Genomic DNA, 16,797 nt, shown 5'->3' on the forward strand with positions numbered 1-16,797 from the left:
ATGACAACGTTGAACGAGAAAGTCACAGAGAGCTTGCAGTGATGCTGCCTGAATCGGATACAAATCCACGGTCGTAAAAGATAACCTTTATATCTTCACTTACGAAATACGGAATTTCTGATCACGACCACCACATAGTTAACATAAATATGTAAACTGCACGGATTGATGATGTCCGTCTACGCGTATACGGATACATATGTACACCGACGTGTCGGGAGCGAAAAACCAGTCTTACATTACCGCACATCAAGGAAAGCCCCTCCAAGACATGTAAACAAAAGCAGCCTCACTTGCTCTTACATCTGAAGAAAATTCATTAGAACGAGTGAGAAAGAGAAAAAGAAAGGGACTGCTCAAGCTGTGAATTACTGTCGTGTGTGTGTGTTGAGATTCTACAAAAAAAAAAAAAGATGGGGGAGGGAAGGGGAGTAAACATCTTCCAATAATATACAAACAGCTGACTATGAGAATTTGGTCGACGAGTATTTTTGCCCTTGTGTACATAAGTAACAGGTCTTGTAGAATAAACGAAATACCTAAAGATTCGCCCGCACGTTTTTTTTTTTTTCTTTCTTTAAGGCAAGACTTGGTTAGGTTGGGATAAGATAGGTTAGGTTTGTACCCTAACCTAACCCAAGAAAGCGTTGAGGCGGAGGGCGAGTCTTGCTAGGATTGGTGTATCTTGCCGATGGTCTTGTACACTTAAGTCATGATGTATGTGTGCATGTAGAATTATCTCCACCTTGTACTGCGCTGACAGTCAGGTTATCAAACCCCTGGTACTGTACTTGTTATTAGGGCATTATGTCCCTGGTAATGTACTTGTTAGGTCATCACACTCGTGGTGATGACCATATGTCACCATACTCCAAGTACTATACTTAAGAGGTCATCACACTTCCGGTACTATAGTTGTTTGGCCAACAAACCCCCAGGTACTATACTTGTTTGGTCACCTGTTACTGTAATTATTAGGTCATCACAGTCCTTGGTATTGAACTTGTTGCCGGTAATTCAACCCCCTAAATTTTAGGAACTAAAAGATTAATTTTACAGGAGCCCAGCCTTTTCGGCCTACTTACAGCATTACAGTACCGGAAGCCTACTAAACGATACGTTTACCTAACCTACACCAAGCTCTTATATTCACACTGTCCCGCTCGGCAGTACTTTGGCGGGAGGAATCATCAACATTTTCGCTCGCTCTAGCGACAGCCAGAAGTTGGCGTCATACCAGCATTTCTTAAGGCACCAATTTTCTGGTTTCCATATATGTATTCTTCTTTTCGCGAGCTCAGTAACACATTCGAGTAAAGGCAAGGGGCCACTCACTTCGTTTTCGTCAACACAGACAAACAAGACCTTTATGAATTCAGTAGGCACTCGTTAGACAGGCGTGTCCACACTGCAGTGAATGCTACGAAGGCCACGGCTACGGTACGCGGTATGGATGCAAACAAAAACAAATGAGATGTCTTCATGATTGTCATGGTACTGTAATAAATCTGGACTTCGAAATTTAATGAAATATACAACAAAGCTATATTAGATATCTACCACTAATTACTTCAAACTAAAGAAAACCGATGAAAACTTTCGGGACCAAGACGAACCATTTTGTACTGCTCGATGAGTCGCGAAACTGACGTAAATTTATGAAACAAGGCGACAAGTCAGAAAAGTGACACAAAAAGTTCTAGTTGGACGTCGCCTTTACTCAGCCCGTCCTACCTCGAAACGCGCACTTGAGGCCAGCCTCCGCAACTTGTGTCTGTTCTTGGTGACCATATTCATTTTCATCTGCTGCACTGTGCTGACGGTCGGCTCGGGTCCTTCGGGCGCGTCCGACATTACCGAAGTGGTGGAGTTCAGGCTCTCTACGCTACAGGCGGAGGAGCTGGAGCTGTGTCGGGAGCGGAAGGCATCGCTGAGTCTCCTGAAGATGGGCATCTTCTTACGCGATACGTGTATGTTCCTGGTTAAGCTCATGGGAAACGCATGCGAGGGGCCGGGGTTCTTGCTGAAGGTGGCCACCAGGTCGCGGTTGTAGTCCAAGATCAAGCCCGGCTCCGCAGTCGACAAGCTGCCGCTGTGATCCGCACCCGAAATCGCTGCACTCTGGTCATCCATGACACTCCACGGGGATCTATAATCCAGACTTTCCTCAATGTTGTTAGTTACACGTCACGTTCACGATTAAACAGAAACTGGGGGGTTCATTCACTAGGCCGTCATGACTAGTGAATCAAAAGAGACGCTTGCAGGTGGCACCTCCCTCAGGTAGGTCAACAATACTAATGAGAATAACATCCATGGCAAGTCCTATATATACCCTCGGCTTCCATCCTACCGCCACCTCCTCCCCCGTCGCCAACACTGTCTACTCTTCAGCCATCAAAAGTACATTTTGTCATACATGGAATAACTTCTTTTTCGTACTGATAACAGAAAATAGTGAGTATGAGTGACAAGAAAGCTAGACACAAACCAAGACTATTTCGTATTGCAAAGAAAATCCTCCCTCCTCTATCACACCAACCACGCGCGAGAGAAGCCTCGCCCCACTTAGTAAGTTTGACATGACGAGTTTCTTTAACTTGCTTCTTCCTTCAAATGATGAATTACAACTTCAGAATGGACACAGGCAGTGTGTTAATCTACTGCAAATGTGCAAGGCAAACTACAACTGTACTGGGCAATGCTTAATGGCGAAGTGCAATGCGCTGTCGATAGCGGAGGGCTATCTATTATCTATGGTCAAGAAAAAGTGGTTAATTACTGTAAAAGTAAGTGAAACACTTGTTAGGGATAAAGAGAACGTATGAAAATCTCACAGCACTTTTAACCTAATTTTCGATGTTATTTGTACCGTACATTAAGTTTGTGGTCCCGTGTTTACATCGGTTTCCTAGATTTGTTCGCTGAGCGCGTTTGCTTCCACTCGGAGGCAACCACTTCCAACGAGTATAACATCCCAACATTGTAATGTAAATTTACCGTGTGCCCAAAACATTTCTTTTGTTCTCAGAACATCAAAAATAAATTTCGGTTGTTAGGGAAAGGTTAGGTACGGTTTTCATAGGTCCTGGTTAATTATACAAGTTATTTACTAAAAAAAAAAAAAAATAACCACATTTTCATGATTTTCATACCTCCGTCACTATCCGTTCATTCATTAAAGTGAGATATGAAAAGAGATCCCAATTACGTTCCCTTGGACTTGATTTAGTCTCAACAATGAATCTTACCATTCTATTAAGAGCTTTTATGAGTTCACAGTTAACAAGGTCGCCGCTCTAGAGAAAACAACGATAATAATGATAAAAAAATATGTTCATGTGTGTTCACTGTTTCCCGCTTGAGCAAGGTAGCGTCAAGAACAGATAAATGAGTGAGGAAAAAAAAAATGATTGCTTGTCTCCTTTTGTGTTCATTCTTTTGGAATGCTATACGGTAGGGAGGATTTCCAGTTCCACCGTACACGCCCCTAGGGGCTTCGTCGGCCTATTAGACACAAAAGAAGAAATGTGGGGCAATGTCCTTTGTTCCAGAGTCATTGGAATAACAATAATGATAATAAAATAATAATAATAATAATAATAATAATAATAATAATGATAAAAATAATAACAATAATGATAAATGATAAAATACTGATACTAAGGATAAACAGGCGGAAGCGTACATGAGATATATTTCTAAACAGATGCATGTTTAGAACTGCCCACTATATTAAATCGGGATGATGGAGCCAAGAAAGACGGAGAAACGTTCGTACATGTACGGTGGCTGGAACACGGGGGAGGACGCAACAGGACAAGCTCCCGAGAGGAAATCAAGGGAGAGAGAGAGAGAGAGAGAGAGAGAGAGAGAGAGAGAGAGAGAGAGAGAACTGAGTTGTGTTGCAAGGTCAGGATTATATGTGCTGTATAATGTATACAGATGTGTATTACACTTATGTAGGCAGGCGGGTTGTTGGGTAGAGGATGCTGTGAATAATCAAGGGCAAAGGCATCTGCCCTGCACACCAATGATGGCAAGATGGCGTTTGTTATCGCCCTTCGAGGGGACGCCGGCAGCGTAAGTGGATCGGGAAGACAGCTGTCACAACTCCCTATCATATACCCTCCTCAGCATTGAAATGGTTATCACCTTGCGCGTGTGTGTGTGTGTGTATATATATATATATATATATATATATATATATATATATATATATATATATATATATATATATTATATATAATCATCAAGACCAATTTCTATGTGAGTTCTACTGTAACCAAGGATCTTTCTAAAGGTTCCTGCAGCCCAAGCCTGCTCTGCTTCCGGTATCAAGGAAATGTAGACACTCATTTGGGCTGAGGTTCTTTGACGAGACAACTTCTTGGGATGCAGCCTAGCCAAAATGACTTTTCACTCTCCATACCTCGTGAAAATGTAATCCAATGACACCTTTATATATATATATATATATATATATATATATATATATATATATATATATATAGTAACAGCAATACATTTCAAATACCGTATAGTAAATAAATCTCAAATTACTTGATGTTTTGTCTTTGATGAGTTCGTGTATAGGCCTGCGGAAAGCAACAGGGTAAAGGTTTTTTAAATTTTCAAAAAAAGGACTTATCCATGATGCATGACCGTTCCATAATTGTATTCCAGTAATTGATTCTATGGTAAAAAAAAGAAAAAAAAAAAAAACGTGATGCCTGTGTAGCGTAGTTGCGGTATAGCCTAGAATGATGCCGGCCTTACCTACTACATGCCTCTGACGATGGGGCACGGTCCTGAGATCTCAACTGACGAAATTCCTCTCTGTCGCACAGGCTGTGCAATACTTTAGCAGCCGCAGTTATGAGCAGAACTAAATAATGTATTCCTCATTGCCTCTTGGCTACTTTAACTGTTGCCCTGCTACTTTTTCAAACAGGTAACAGGCATCGCGAAACGAATGCCGTCATATGATTGGCTGAATTTCGTATAAACGCAGTCACTTTGGCTAAATGCTGATGAATGCGGTCAATTTGGCTGACTGTCCAGGAGAACGGTCAATTGAGAGAATGAATGCCGTGGAATGTGCTCAGTTAAACGAAGGCCAGTGAATGCGTTCACCTGACTCAATGCAATTGAAAGCGGTCACTTGATAAGCTGAATGCTTATGAAAGCGGTAACTCGATTGTTTGACTGGATTTGCCAGATGTCACCAACGGGGCTCGAGTTGTAACGCTCGCCAACGTACACGGGGACGTAGGTACCAAAAACAAAGACGGCCCTAAACCAACTTAACGTCCTGTCATGCAACTGACAAATCAAGGATAAGTTACGTTCCAAATCCCCGCCTTATCTTTGTAAGTGGTCCCGAGTACGCCTCACCAGATCCCGAACATAATCAATCGACATTAAGCATGTCTCTATACTTTACCATTGGCTGACATATATTTATTTTATTTTATTAAATACATATATATATATATATATATATATATATATATATATATATATATATATATATATATATATATATATATATAAGGTTGCAGGATGTAAAGTGATTAGCACTGTCATCCTCGGAGCGAATTAACCCACCCACTCCCAAGGTCACCACCGCCAGTACCTCATCTGATTTCAACGGGTATATGCTCGTAGTATGTATGAGTGAAAATGAATAATACCATGATTCCCCCAGCCACCATCCAACTCGCATAAGCCTTGCTCATTTGAGTTTGTGATGAATGCTGACGTTTTCAGAGACTTCTTTAATATCATAATGCTTAATGAAACATTTTTATAAAGTATATATATATATATATATATATATATATATATATATATATATATATATTTATTCCTATGAGTCCACACAGGTTGTGTTTATGTTGCCGTGTGATTTGATCGTGGGCTATTCAATTTTTTTGTACATCGTCTATCATGTCAAACCGCATTCCAAGCTTTTCTTAGTTTTTATCCTCAACTGCAAAAAGTAACATTAGGCACGTGTGTGAGTAATTGACTATTTTGTACATTATTGGAAAAAAGTTCGACACGCGTGCGTGTATGAGTTTTAACCATTAAGAGGTACGTGCACCGGGGGAAGACTTAAGTGATGGTCAGAATTTTGATCGACAAAAGCCTAACCCAACCAACTGTTAGGTCTTCACGCAACTGACGCAAGTTTTAGAACGTATGTGTAAGCTCCTCTACCACCTTTTTTTTCTTTTTTTCTTAAACTTATTCGTCCAGACACACATCTCGTTAAATATGACACAGTATTTCTAAAATCGTCCCGGAGTTACGTCAGTGGGTGTACCTCTCATCTTTGGAACCAAATCTGTGAACCGCATTTCCAAGCAACCTCACACTTCCTATACGACGGTCTTGGCACGGAAGACGAGAATAATAAATTGACTACGCTTCGCAATGGTTGCTCTCATTTTGATATAATAAAAATTATAGAAAAGACGAAATTGAAATAATCAACTGAGGGAATATCACACAAATACTTGAGACCATAAACAGAAAAAAAAAATCTCAAGACTGAACAAAAACTTGATTATGACAATGTAAATATGCAGCATTAGGAGCCACTGCACAACCTGCTCGCCATGCCGGCCGCTGTCCTCGCATAATATCCATCACTCCAAACCTGACGGGCTCACAGCCACGGCAACACGGCCATCACAGCTGCCTGCTACGCATGGCAGCACTGCCCTACAAAATGGATACTATAATCCTTCAATTTTCAGCGAGTTGGGAGGGAGGGAGGCGAGAAAGTAGAGGAAGAAATGGTACGAGAGTTTGAAACAAAGTCTAACATCAATAGACTGGTCACATATTATACTGTTAAACTGATATATAAACTACATTTCGCTCAGTATCTCCACTGAGAACTATATTATCGAACAGAGCAGAAATTCCACTGAGTCACATCCTAGTGCCAACAATCAACCGAAACCTGGCTAGGCTCTACGATCAACCAAAGAAGAAAATAACTCACTTCAAGAAAAAAAAAAAAAAAAATCTGTTAACAATGACCCCAACTTCTCCTCCATGGCCGACCATACACAACTACCACCTCTAACACTTACCTTATCCATGACCGACTGTGCAACCGCCACCTTCAACGATCAACTTAACTTTAAATCCTTCAACGTTAACCCAACTTCCCCCACGGCCAATACATACAACTATCAGTGTTAGCTTTTTTACGTTTAATTTTTCAGATCGTGTTTCTGTAAACTTATGAGAATGATTGTATCATCTATTTGTTAATAAACGTTTGCTGGTCATAATGCAAAAGTACTGGTGGCGCCATCCCATCCGAAGAGAGTCAAAACTTAATTCCCACAAACTTGACAAGATCAATGAATACGTTCGAGAGGGTTATGAGTCTTCTGATTATATATATATATATATATATATATATATATATATATATATATATATATATATATATATATATATATATATATATATATAATCGCTTTTATCCATTTCATAGTAGTCCCTACTGACCCAAGAAAAACAAGAAATAAAAGTCACGGAACTTCATGTACGTACCTCAGACTACTATATAATATTCATGCCAAGAAAAGTTAAAATAAAATAATGGTATTGATAGAAAAGCAACACCTAAAAGTCAAAACTGCATCAAGTGTCCAAATATCATCATTCACTTGAAAGTCAATTCGTGCTTTTCTGAACGAAAATAAACAAGGAATATTTATCACCCGAAAACAGGAGAAATACTTTATTTTTCAACTGGTTATAAAAATTTACACATGCAAATTCTGTAACGAAAACGTAAACCACTGAGAAGTATTGAAAAAATTTAAATTTTACAGAGATGTGAATCATTTATAAATGAAACATAAAATAGTTCAGAAAAAATACAGATATTTTCTATATCAAATACCTTATACTTTCTAAAGTTCCAGTATAGGGACACCACACGTATAACATGGTTTTGGAAGATTCACAATACAATAAACTCCTTACACTTCGTGTAAATAATAATAACACCGACTTGGTGAGCTTGATTTGGAGACTTTTCCCCCACCTTTCATCCTAAAGTAATATAGGATAAGAGGGGGTTATCCTGACCAAACAAAATTAAGTGAAACACTCCAAGAAATCAACACACCGTATGAAAACCTTACCTAAGGTTCTGTAATAACCTAACTTTACCGATTTTTTCTTTCCGACATTGCAGCTGCTAAGACGTTCGTTCGATGACTGCTTATAATGATCTTTCCTCAACCGCATGCAAACCCATATGGCAAGATAGGCGACAGTATCTTTAGTATATTTGAACTATGACACAGACGGCGTAAATCTTGACCACTATGGTGAATGGTTTCCATAGGCACTGTTGAGGTTTATATATTTTTGAGACATAATTCACTCGACGTTTTCCCTGATCATCATAGCTCTCCGTACGTGATATCACATCTACTTATCTCCGTCGTAAGGCAAAGATATAATGCTCCAAATCAGGTAACGCAAGTCTGAATCACTTCTAGTGCGTATAATGCGTCCGATGGTATTGTTTAACCTCTTCAATCCATGTTATTCCTGTGGTGCCCCTAATGTGGGACGTTTCCTTACTCTCTATGTAAATACTGGAACACTCTAAAAAATATATATACGCAAAATCCGTTTAAAAATATGTTATTTACAGTATTTGTAATTACTGTACCAGAAAAGAGAATAACAAAAGTACATGCCAGCTATGTATACGCTAAAAACTTAAGACATTTAGAAAACGTAACGTAATGCACGCTACAGAAAACGACCACTAGTACTTAAGGGGTCTCTAATATATTTTTCTAACTAAGACAAACTAGAGCAACAGCTATCGTGCACTGTGTATATGGGGGTCCTGTATGGTAGGTCAACATGGACTACGTGTAGTAAAAAGCTCGGCGGCTGGAGTGCGAGTTAGTGTTGTTGGCAGCAACAGCGGCGGCCGACATGTGGCAGCATCCATCAGCCTACCCGGGACTGGGAACCGATGTTGAAGGAGAAACGGCGTGCGGCAAGGGATGGCGTGACGCTCAGCAGTGAGGCAAGAGACGGGCGTCGCCCGGTGCTGGAGGACACGGAGAGCGTGGACAGCAGGGAAGCACGTCGTTGGTGCTTTTCAGGGGCAGGGATGAGGAGAGAGGGGCGGTGCGTGACCCGGCGGGAGAGTCCAGCCGCACAGCCTCCGCTCTGAGACGCCTCCTCGTCATCGCCGTCGTCTTCACCAATATCCGTGTCGGGCAGATCCAGGGAGTCACTACGGTCCGCCGTGGAGGTGGTGGGAGGGGGGAAAGCCGTGTCGAAGTTGTTGGGGGTGAGGTGGTGGTGGTAGGAGGTGTTGGGGAAGTAAGCGTTCGCGGGTGTGAAGGTCGTCTGTAGTATGGAGGGCCGGGAGGCTGACTGGTCCATCAAAGGGACGGTGGGGGTTGTGGGCGGGGTGGCTCCCGGAGAAGCCTCGGGGGTGTTCTGGCGGAGGTAGATGATGGGTGCCGTGGAGGACGGGGCAGGCACGAGCAGGGGCGTGGGTGGCGGCGTGGGCGGGGGTGGAGGAGGCGTGGGCGCCAGAGAGGGCATTGAGGGGACGACCAGAGGGATGAGGGTCTGGTGGAGTGCTAGGGGAAGAGGCAAAGCGCTTGCTAGGATGGAAGGCGAGCTCAGCAAGGGCTGGGTGAGGGAGGTGGTAGCGATCAAAGGGGGGGACGACATGTTGGACGACACGCTGCTCATTACGGCCGTGTACGAGAGGGACGGGACACACACTACACTCAGGGGTGACTCGTGGCTCGATATGCACAAGGTGGGAGTGGCTGAGGTATTACAGGGGGGCATGGCTGCTTGGCTGGTGGTGGTGGAGGCTGTACAACTAAATCTCAAGGGGGGTGTGGATGCTCTGTGGGGGTGTGACGGTGAGAGCGGAGGTGTTGTGCGGGTCTGTGACGGTGACGGAGGGGGTGTCCTGCATGTGGGTGATGGCGAAGGAGGGGGTGTTCTGCGAGTGGGTGATGGCGACGGAGGGGGTGTTCTGCGAGTGGGTGATGGCGATGGAGGGGGTGTTCGGCATGCGTGTGGCGGCGAAGACGATGGCGATATGCCAGCGTGTGATGGTGATGGCGTGGGTGGTGGTTCCCCGGTGGAGCTGGTGGGGGCAGGCTGGGGTGGGGTGACTGTGACTGAAGGGGTGTGGAGGGTGCTATTAGCGGTGTGGACGAAGGTGGTGATGGAGGAGGAACATGACGTGCTGCTAAGAAGGGGTGTGGTCGCTTCATCATCACTAATCTCTATACGGAGTTGTAGGCCCTCGGCCATGTCGTAGTAACTCTTATGACAACACTGCACAACATTCAGCAGCTAAAGGCAAGATCTGGGATGCTAAGTGACGCAACAAACAAGTCCACGGTGACGGGCACGAAGGCAACTGCTGGTGAACAGGACCGTGAACAGCGGGAACGAGTCTCAGTACTTAGGCTGGATCCGGTGGCCTACGTCAAGAAATCATATAACATTCTGAGAGGTCACTAATGAAGGCTCGGAAAATAAGAACAAATAATAAGACGAGGTACTGTGGTGCGTCTACTGAACTAGTGGAAGGGTGAGGAGAGGCAGCTGCAATGTCAGCAGCCGTGGTGGTGGTGGGGAACACATTATCACAGGCGAAGAATATGGATTGTGCGGAGTGGAATGATTGGTATCATCAGGGGGGGGTGTCTGTCTAGGGAAGGAGGAGGGCGTCCTGAAAATGTGAAATGGAACATAAAATATAATCGTTCACAGACTTAAAAAAAAAAAAAAAAAGGAGAGGAGAGAGAGACAGAGAAAAAGATCATCATATAAAAAATGTCTACAAAACCGTACTACCAGAGGAAGGATTGTCTGAGAAACGCTATCTATCATCAGTGGCACTGGAAATTTATCGTGTGTGTGTATATATATATATATATATATATATATATATATATATATATATATATATATATATATATATATATATATTTTTTTTTTTTTTATACTATTCGCCATTTCCCGCGTTAGCGAGGTAGCGTTAAGAACGGAGGACTGAGCCTTTGAGGGAATATCCTCTCTTGGCCCCCTTTCTCTGTTCCTTCTTTTGGAAAATCAAAAACGAGAGGGGAGGATTTCCAGCCCCCCCGCTCCCTCCCCTTTTAGTCGCCTTCTACGACACGCAGGGAATACGTGGGAAGTATTCTTTCTCCCCTATACCCAGGGATATATATATATATATATATATATATATATATATATATATATATATATATATATATATATATATATATATATATATACACACACACTGCACTGATACAGGAAGATCTGATACAACTCTAAATCTAAGAGACTATGTTGTATAGGAACTGATATGATGCAAATTTGGCCAATGTTATCATCAGTTTGGTATTTACAATAACGTGCTATTCTCTGTGTAAGATGCAGTGAGGAAGGACGACTCTTAAGTGTTAACTGGTAAGGAAGGCAATTAGTGGAAGCCCGCCAGATGGGAGGCAAGAGGCTGGTAAACACAAACACACACACACACATCCCTCAGTCCTCATGGCTACCTGTCGTTATGACCCATAAGCTAAGCCTAAGTGTCCTACCTGAGCTGGTTTTCATGTCGGTGAGGACAGAACATGATCATGATGTACATAGGAGCTACGACACGCATCCAAGATCTTAGCCCGAGATGAGGTCGCTACCGATGCAGGACACGACGCTACTGATGTGTGTGTGACTTATGCTCCATGGCACATGCTGGTGACGGCGAACCAGGGTCTGTGTGTGTGTGTGTGTGTGTGTGTGTGTGTGTGTGTGTGTGTCTGTGTGTGTGTGTGTGCGTGTGTGTGTGTGTGGACGGCTTTGTTTATCGTAGCTGCAACAGCTGCAATACACATATGGTTCTCACGTACCACATTCCTTCCCGTCTGGTTGGAAATACGCTCCTGTCGTAAAACACACACACACACACACACACACACACGGACCATACTTTTGCGCTTGTATGACGGACCATAACTCCTCTTAAGGGCCCGTTCAAGGGCACTGTCATCTCCGTCAACATTAAATACACACACACACACACACAACCCCCGTACCAGACGACACCAAACCCCATGCAACAATACCCCTGGACATTTCTCTGAACGACCTCGAACCCCATGCACACCGCTCCGGACATCCCTGATAATAACGTGGACTTCGGTTCATGCATCTCTGACCTTTACACTCATCACGGATCGGTATCAAGGAGAGAAACTACTACCAAGGCTTTGCTGTGACCCACAGCCTCCGAGAGAGAGAGAGAGAGAGAGAGAGAGAGAGAGAGAGAGAGAGAGAGAGAGAGAGAGAGAGAGAGAGAGAGAGAGAGAGAAATTTAATGTATCTACCCATTCCACCAAGTACACTCCCTGGTCCATAACTACGAAGGTCACCTGGTGTGACGTAACTCATTTCCCCCCTCCTTCCACCTTAGTGCACAGAAGCGAAGCCGTGGGAGGGTTGGCTGTGCCACACCCCGGTGGTGGCCAGCCATACAAGCTCGTGGGGTCTTAACTCCACAACATTTCCGGGTAAAAACTTTACGCCTCTGTGTCTTAATTACATCAAAACACGATTCGGGAGTCGACGAAAATTCTTAAAAAAAAACTGAGACGTACAGTAACGAAAACAATTTCTTGACACCTTACGACTGTGTTTAGATCTATGTCTCCATCTGTATGGGATATGAGCGTGTAATTGCCGGTGGTATGGGAGGTATAGTCTACACACACACACATCCCCATCCCCGGACAACCACACACAAACACACTCACACTCGCCTTCAGTCATCCCCACTTACCTCCCTCCCCTTACCATCCCTATGTGTGTCACCTGGCCCATATACACTTGTCGCTCCCTCGTCTGTTCCCCCGACCCTTGTCAACACTCCAGCCACATGATCACACCGTCCCTCACTTCCCTCAACCACAAATTTCCATCACAGTACGTTTCTTCTCATCATTCTCTCCCTCCACTCCCCCAAGGGACCGCATCAGTAAATCATACACACTGTTTCACGTATACTAAACCACATGCGTCACTGTCAGACATTAAGGGTGGGCTGGCTCGTACTTTCTAACAAACTCCGACACAGTGAAATGAAAAAAAAAAATAATAATCACCCCCTCCCCTTTCCTACCGCCTCAACAAGCTGCACCTTGTGTGGAACGCTAACGACTCGCCCGCCTCCATCTCTCCCCCCTCCAAGGTACCTTTTAAGTTCTGGAGGTCCTCCAACTCCTCAAGTTATGATGAACCCCCCCCCCCCCAGCGACATTCTTACCTCCCTTTGCTCCCACACCATCGGCAGTCACCACTCATCTCTACCTCTCTCTCTCTCTCACTCTCTCCTCTACCTACACACACTCGCGTCTCTCTGCCACCTCAGTGTGTTTCATAACATCGCTTGTTGTTGTCTGGTATAACCTCTGCTCCTCTCTCTGCTGTCCGATACTTCATTAAGAAATTCAGATCCTGACGCACATCATCGCCGTTCTGACAGTACCAAAGATCCATATACCACAAAGTCCCCAAGCCCAGTCTCCCCCTACTTCCTTAAGTATATATATATATATATATATATATATATATATATATATATATATATATATATATATATATATATATATATATATATATTCCCAACTTATCCAGTGCAATGATGGTGTCCATTTAGATAACGGTAAGGAATGGCGTGGACGACGTATATGATGGCGATGGTCACCACAGATGGCAAGGACAGAGAGCAGGATTAGCTTATGTGGTAGTGGTGGTAGACACAAGTGGAGACAGTGCTACGTAACGGTGACAGATATAGCCACAGATATCACAGGTAAGGCTGGTTAAGGCTGTCTCTCCCGGTAACTCCCGCGCAATCCATCCCAACGATCGTGATGAAGAGTTGAACGTATCTTAAAACAGGTACACCTCCCGTCGCTTTCCACTCGCATGATATCATTAATCCCCTCTCAGCGCGGCAGTATGATCCCTAGGCATGATACGGCCCGGCCTATGACCTGACTCCTTGAAGGGTCGGGTCAAATGGCCAAGTTATCATACCTCTGGGTCGTACTGTCGTGCTCAAGGATCATAGTGTCTTATTACAGAATCATTACGTCTTGCTCGAGGGGGTTAAGTTCATGATTCTCATTTAATTGCACACAACATAAGGAAAAATCTTCATTTAACTGCGGAAAACTTAGGAAAAAAATATCTTGGCCATGACGCGCTGTGGTGTCGTAAAAACGATCCCCAGTCTGTGAAGCCGAAGGCAAACACGGAGCGACGTGGATGAACCAATGCAAAACACGTTGCGCTACGTAGCACGGAGCGTCAGGCTGACGAACACTTGATTCTGCGAACAGTTGCACCAGCGAATGTTGCCCCACGGTAATTCCCATGACTGACTAAGTGACTTAGGCTAGAATAGATCTTGTTCTGACCTTTGAACCCCAAACAGAAGTGGAGGTACTAAAGCTTTAACAACAATAGTTGATGTACCAATTTAGACGAGTAAGTGGCAGATAATTCATGTGTGTTCGCTTATATGCCTTTGTAGGTAGTGGTTTACTGTGTCCGTCCATGTCTATCTCTTAAGTATTTGCATACGCTACTGTGTCCACTTATACACTTTTCTACACCTTTGTCTATGTATTATGTCCATCCATATACTTTTCTCAGTAACTGCATATGCCACTATGCCCTCTTATACTTTCCTAAGTATAAGTAATGTGCTCACATATATATCTCTCTAATCATCTCTACAAATGCTACTGTGTCCACTTGCGTAATCTTCTAAAGTGTTTTGAACCCGTCTATGATAATACCTTTCAATCACTCCGGCTGATAGAGGGCGTCAAATAACTCGCTATCAGTATTCCATGATAGAGCAGAAGCTGCCACCTCGTCCCTCATACCTACCTCCCTCAACACCATAATCTCCCTCCCTCCGGGCTCATCCAGACTCACTCCCCTCCTCACCACCCCTGCTGCTGTTCCCTCCCTTCCTCACCACCCCTGCTGCTGTTCCCTCCCCTCCTCACCACCCCTGCTGCAGTTCCCTCCCCTCCTCACCACCCCTGCTGCTGTTCCCTCCCCTACTCACCACCTCTGCTGCTGTTCCCTCCCCTCCTCACCACCCCTGCTGCTGTTTCCTCCCCTCCTCACCACCCCTGCTGCAGTACACCATGTAACCGGGAGATGAAGAGTGAGAAAAGGAGAGAGAGAGAGAGAGAGAGAGAGAGAGAGAGAGAGAGAGAGAGAGAGAGAGAGAGAGAGAGAGAGAGAGAGAGAGAGAGAGAGAGAGATAACAAACATAAGAGCATGTTTACATCGTCCTTCGCCCCGATAACTGCAACTCTCGCGCGCTTTTTTGGGTGCCTCGACACCTCCAGAAAACGGGAAGCTGGCTCCGAGAGAAAACGGTATGAAAACGCTAGCAGAAAACGAGATGATGACATGGACGGGAAAACTGTAGGCTGACACCTATAGAAAACGGGAAGCCGCACCATATATATTCAAGAGATAGGGCCGGTGTGGTCAGACGGGCCCACGGTACAGACGGCATCTCACACTGTCTTCACCAATAGCCTCTTAGCTTCAGATCCTATATATATATATATATATATATATATATATATATATATATATAGCCTCTATAATATCTAAATCACAACTGTGCTTTTTTATGCTGTTATAAAGAAAAAAAAATATTCTGAACCACTGCAAACAGAACCTCCCCCCCCCCTCCTAATGACCTGACGCCAATTACAACCAATGTTTTTGTAATATTTGCCCCCTGGACCCATTTCTACCTTTCTATTCAATTTGGTGTGAGGGAGAGGTTATCAGTGCACCGACTTTGATAAAGTTTATCTGGAATATGCGACCAAGCTGGCGTCAGCAATTCAACCCTTTTACAATACCCTGAAGTTATTACTGTCATATTTACTAAGTCCAAAGAGTAATTCATTCTTCTGTAATCTTTAATCATCTATTCTCAACTGAAACAGCAAGTGGGAATCAGATATGGCATTTCCTGGCTGCCTAACTCCCTTATAAAACTCTCTCTCTCTCTCTCTCTCTCTCTCTCTCTCTCTCTCTCTCTCTCTCTCTCTCTCTCTCTCTCTCTCTCTCTCTCTCTCTCTCTCCTGTACAGAGACTGGTGGAGGGAGTCTGCTCTCCCATGAACCTAGGGCAACCAGACTCTACACCTTCCCCTACTCCTGCCTCACACGGCGGAGGACGGAGCTGCGCGCCTCGCGCTCCCACCGCCGCCGCGTCATGACACCAACACGAAAGGTAAAGCAATGTCATGGATGAGGGGCAGGCGAAACCCTCCGACCCCCCAACACCCCACCTCCGCTCCTTAAATGGCTACCCCCTCCAGACAGTACACACACACATACAGACACACACACACACATGCACACACACACACAGGGCCTGACTTCACTCACGGGGCAAAGCAAACAAACGGAGTTCACTATTCTGAACACTACGTAAAATCTTCATTTCCACGAAGAATAGATGTTTCGGATGACAACGAGAGACTAGACCAATCGTGCGTACGGTGCTACCACGAGAGCCCCCTCTGCCGCGCGCATTTTGTGAGGCAGCTCCTCCAAGCCATGAGAGTTTATGTGTTGTCAGCTTAACCAACGGGCGATACGAAGATATTCTCTTATCTCCCTGGATTTCGTT

At 44.1% G+C, this 16,797-nt stretch overlaps 1 protein-coding gene across 15 annotated transcripts in view; it reads right to left on the reverse strand.

Annotated features, from left to right (window-relative positions):
- Nucleotides 1-16,797, reverse strand: part of Arms (Ankyrin repeat-rich membrane spanning) — a 640,646-nt gene that overhangs the window by 82,620 nt on the left and 541,229 nt on the right. For 6 of the 15 annotated variants that reach the window (XM_071694089.1, XM_071694090.1, XM_071694085.1 and 3 more), the window contains one exon: nt 9,019-10,774. The exons of 8 other annotated variants lie outside the window; for them this stretch is intronic. In XM_071694089.1, the coding sequence (XP_071550190.1) occupies nt 9,019-10,350 (1,332 nt within the window). In that variant the 5' untranslated portion in view covers nt 10,351-10,774. Of the gene's footprint in view, nt 1-1,734; nt 2,334-9,018; nt 10,775-16,797 lie in introns of those variants that run through there. One more of the 15 variants, XM_071694092.1, reaches the window with a different exon arrangement.

This window comes from Panulirus ornatus, chromosome 56 (genome assembly GCF_036320965.1).
Source record: "Panulirus ornatus isolate Po-2019 chromosome 56, ASM3632096v1, whole genome shotgun sequence".
In the NCBI taxonomy this organism is placed as follows: domain Eukaryota; kingdom Metazoa; phylum Arthropoda; class Malacostraca; order Decapoda; family Palinuridae; genus Panulirus; species Panulirus ornatus.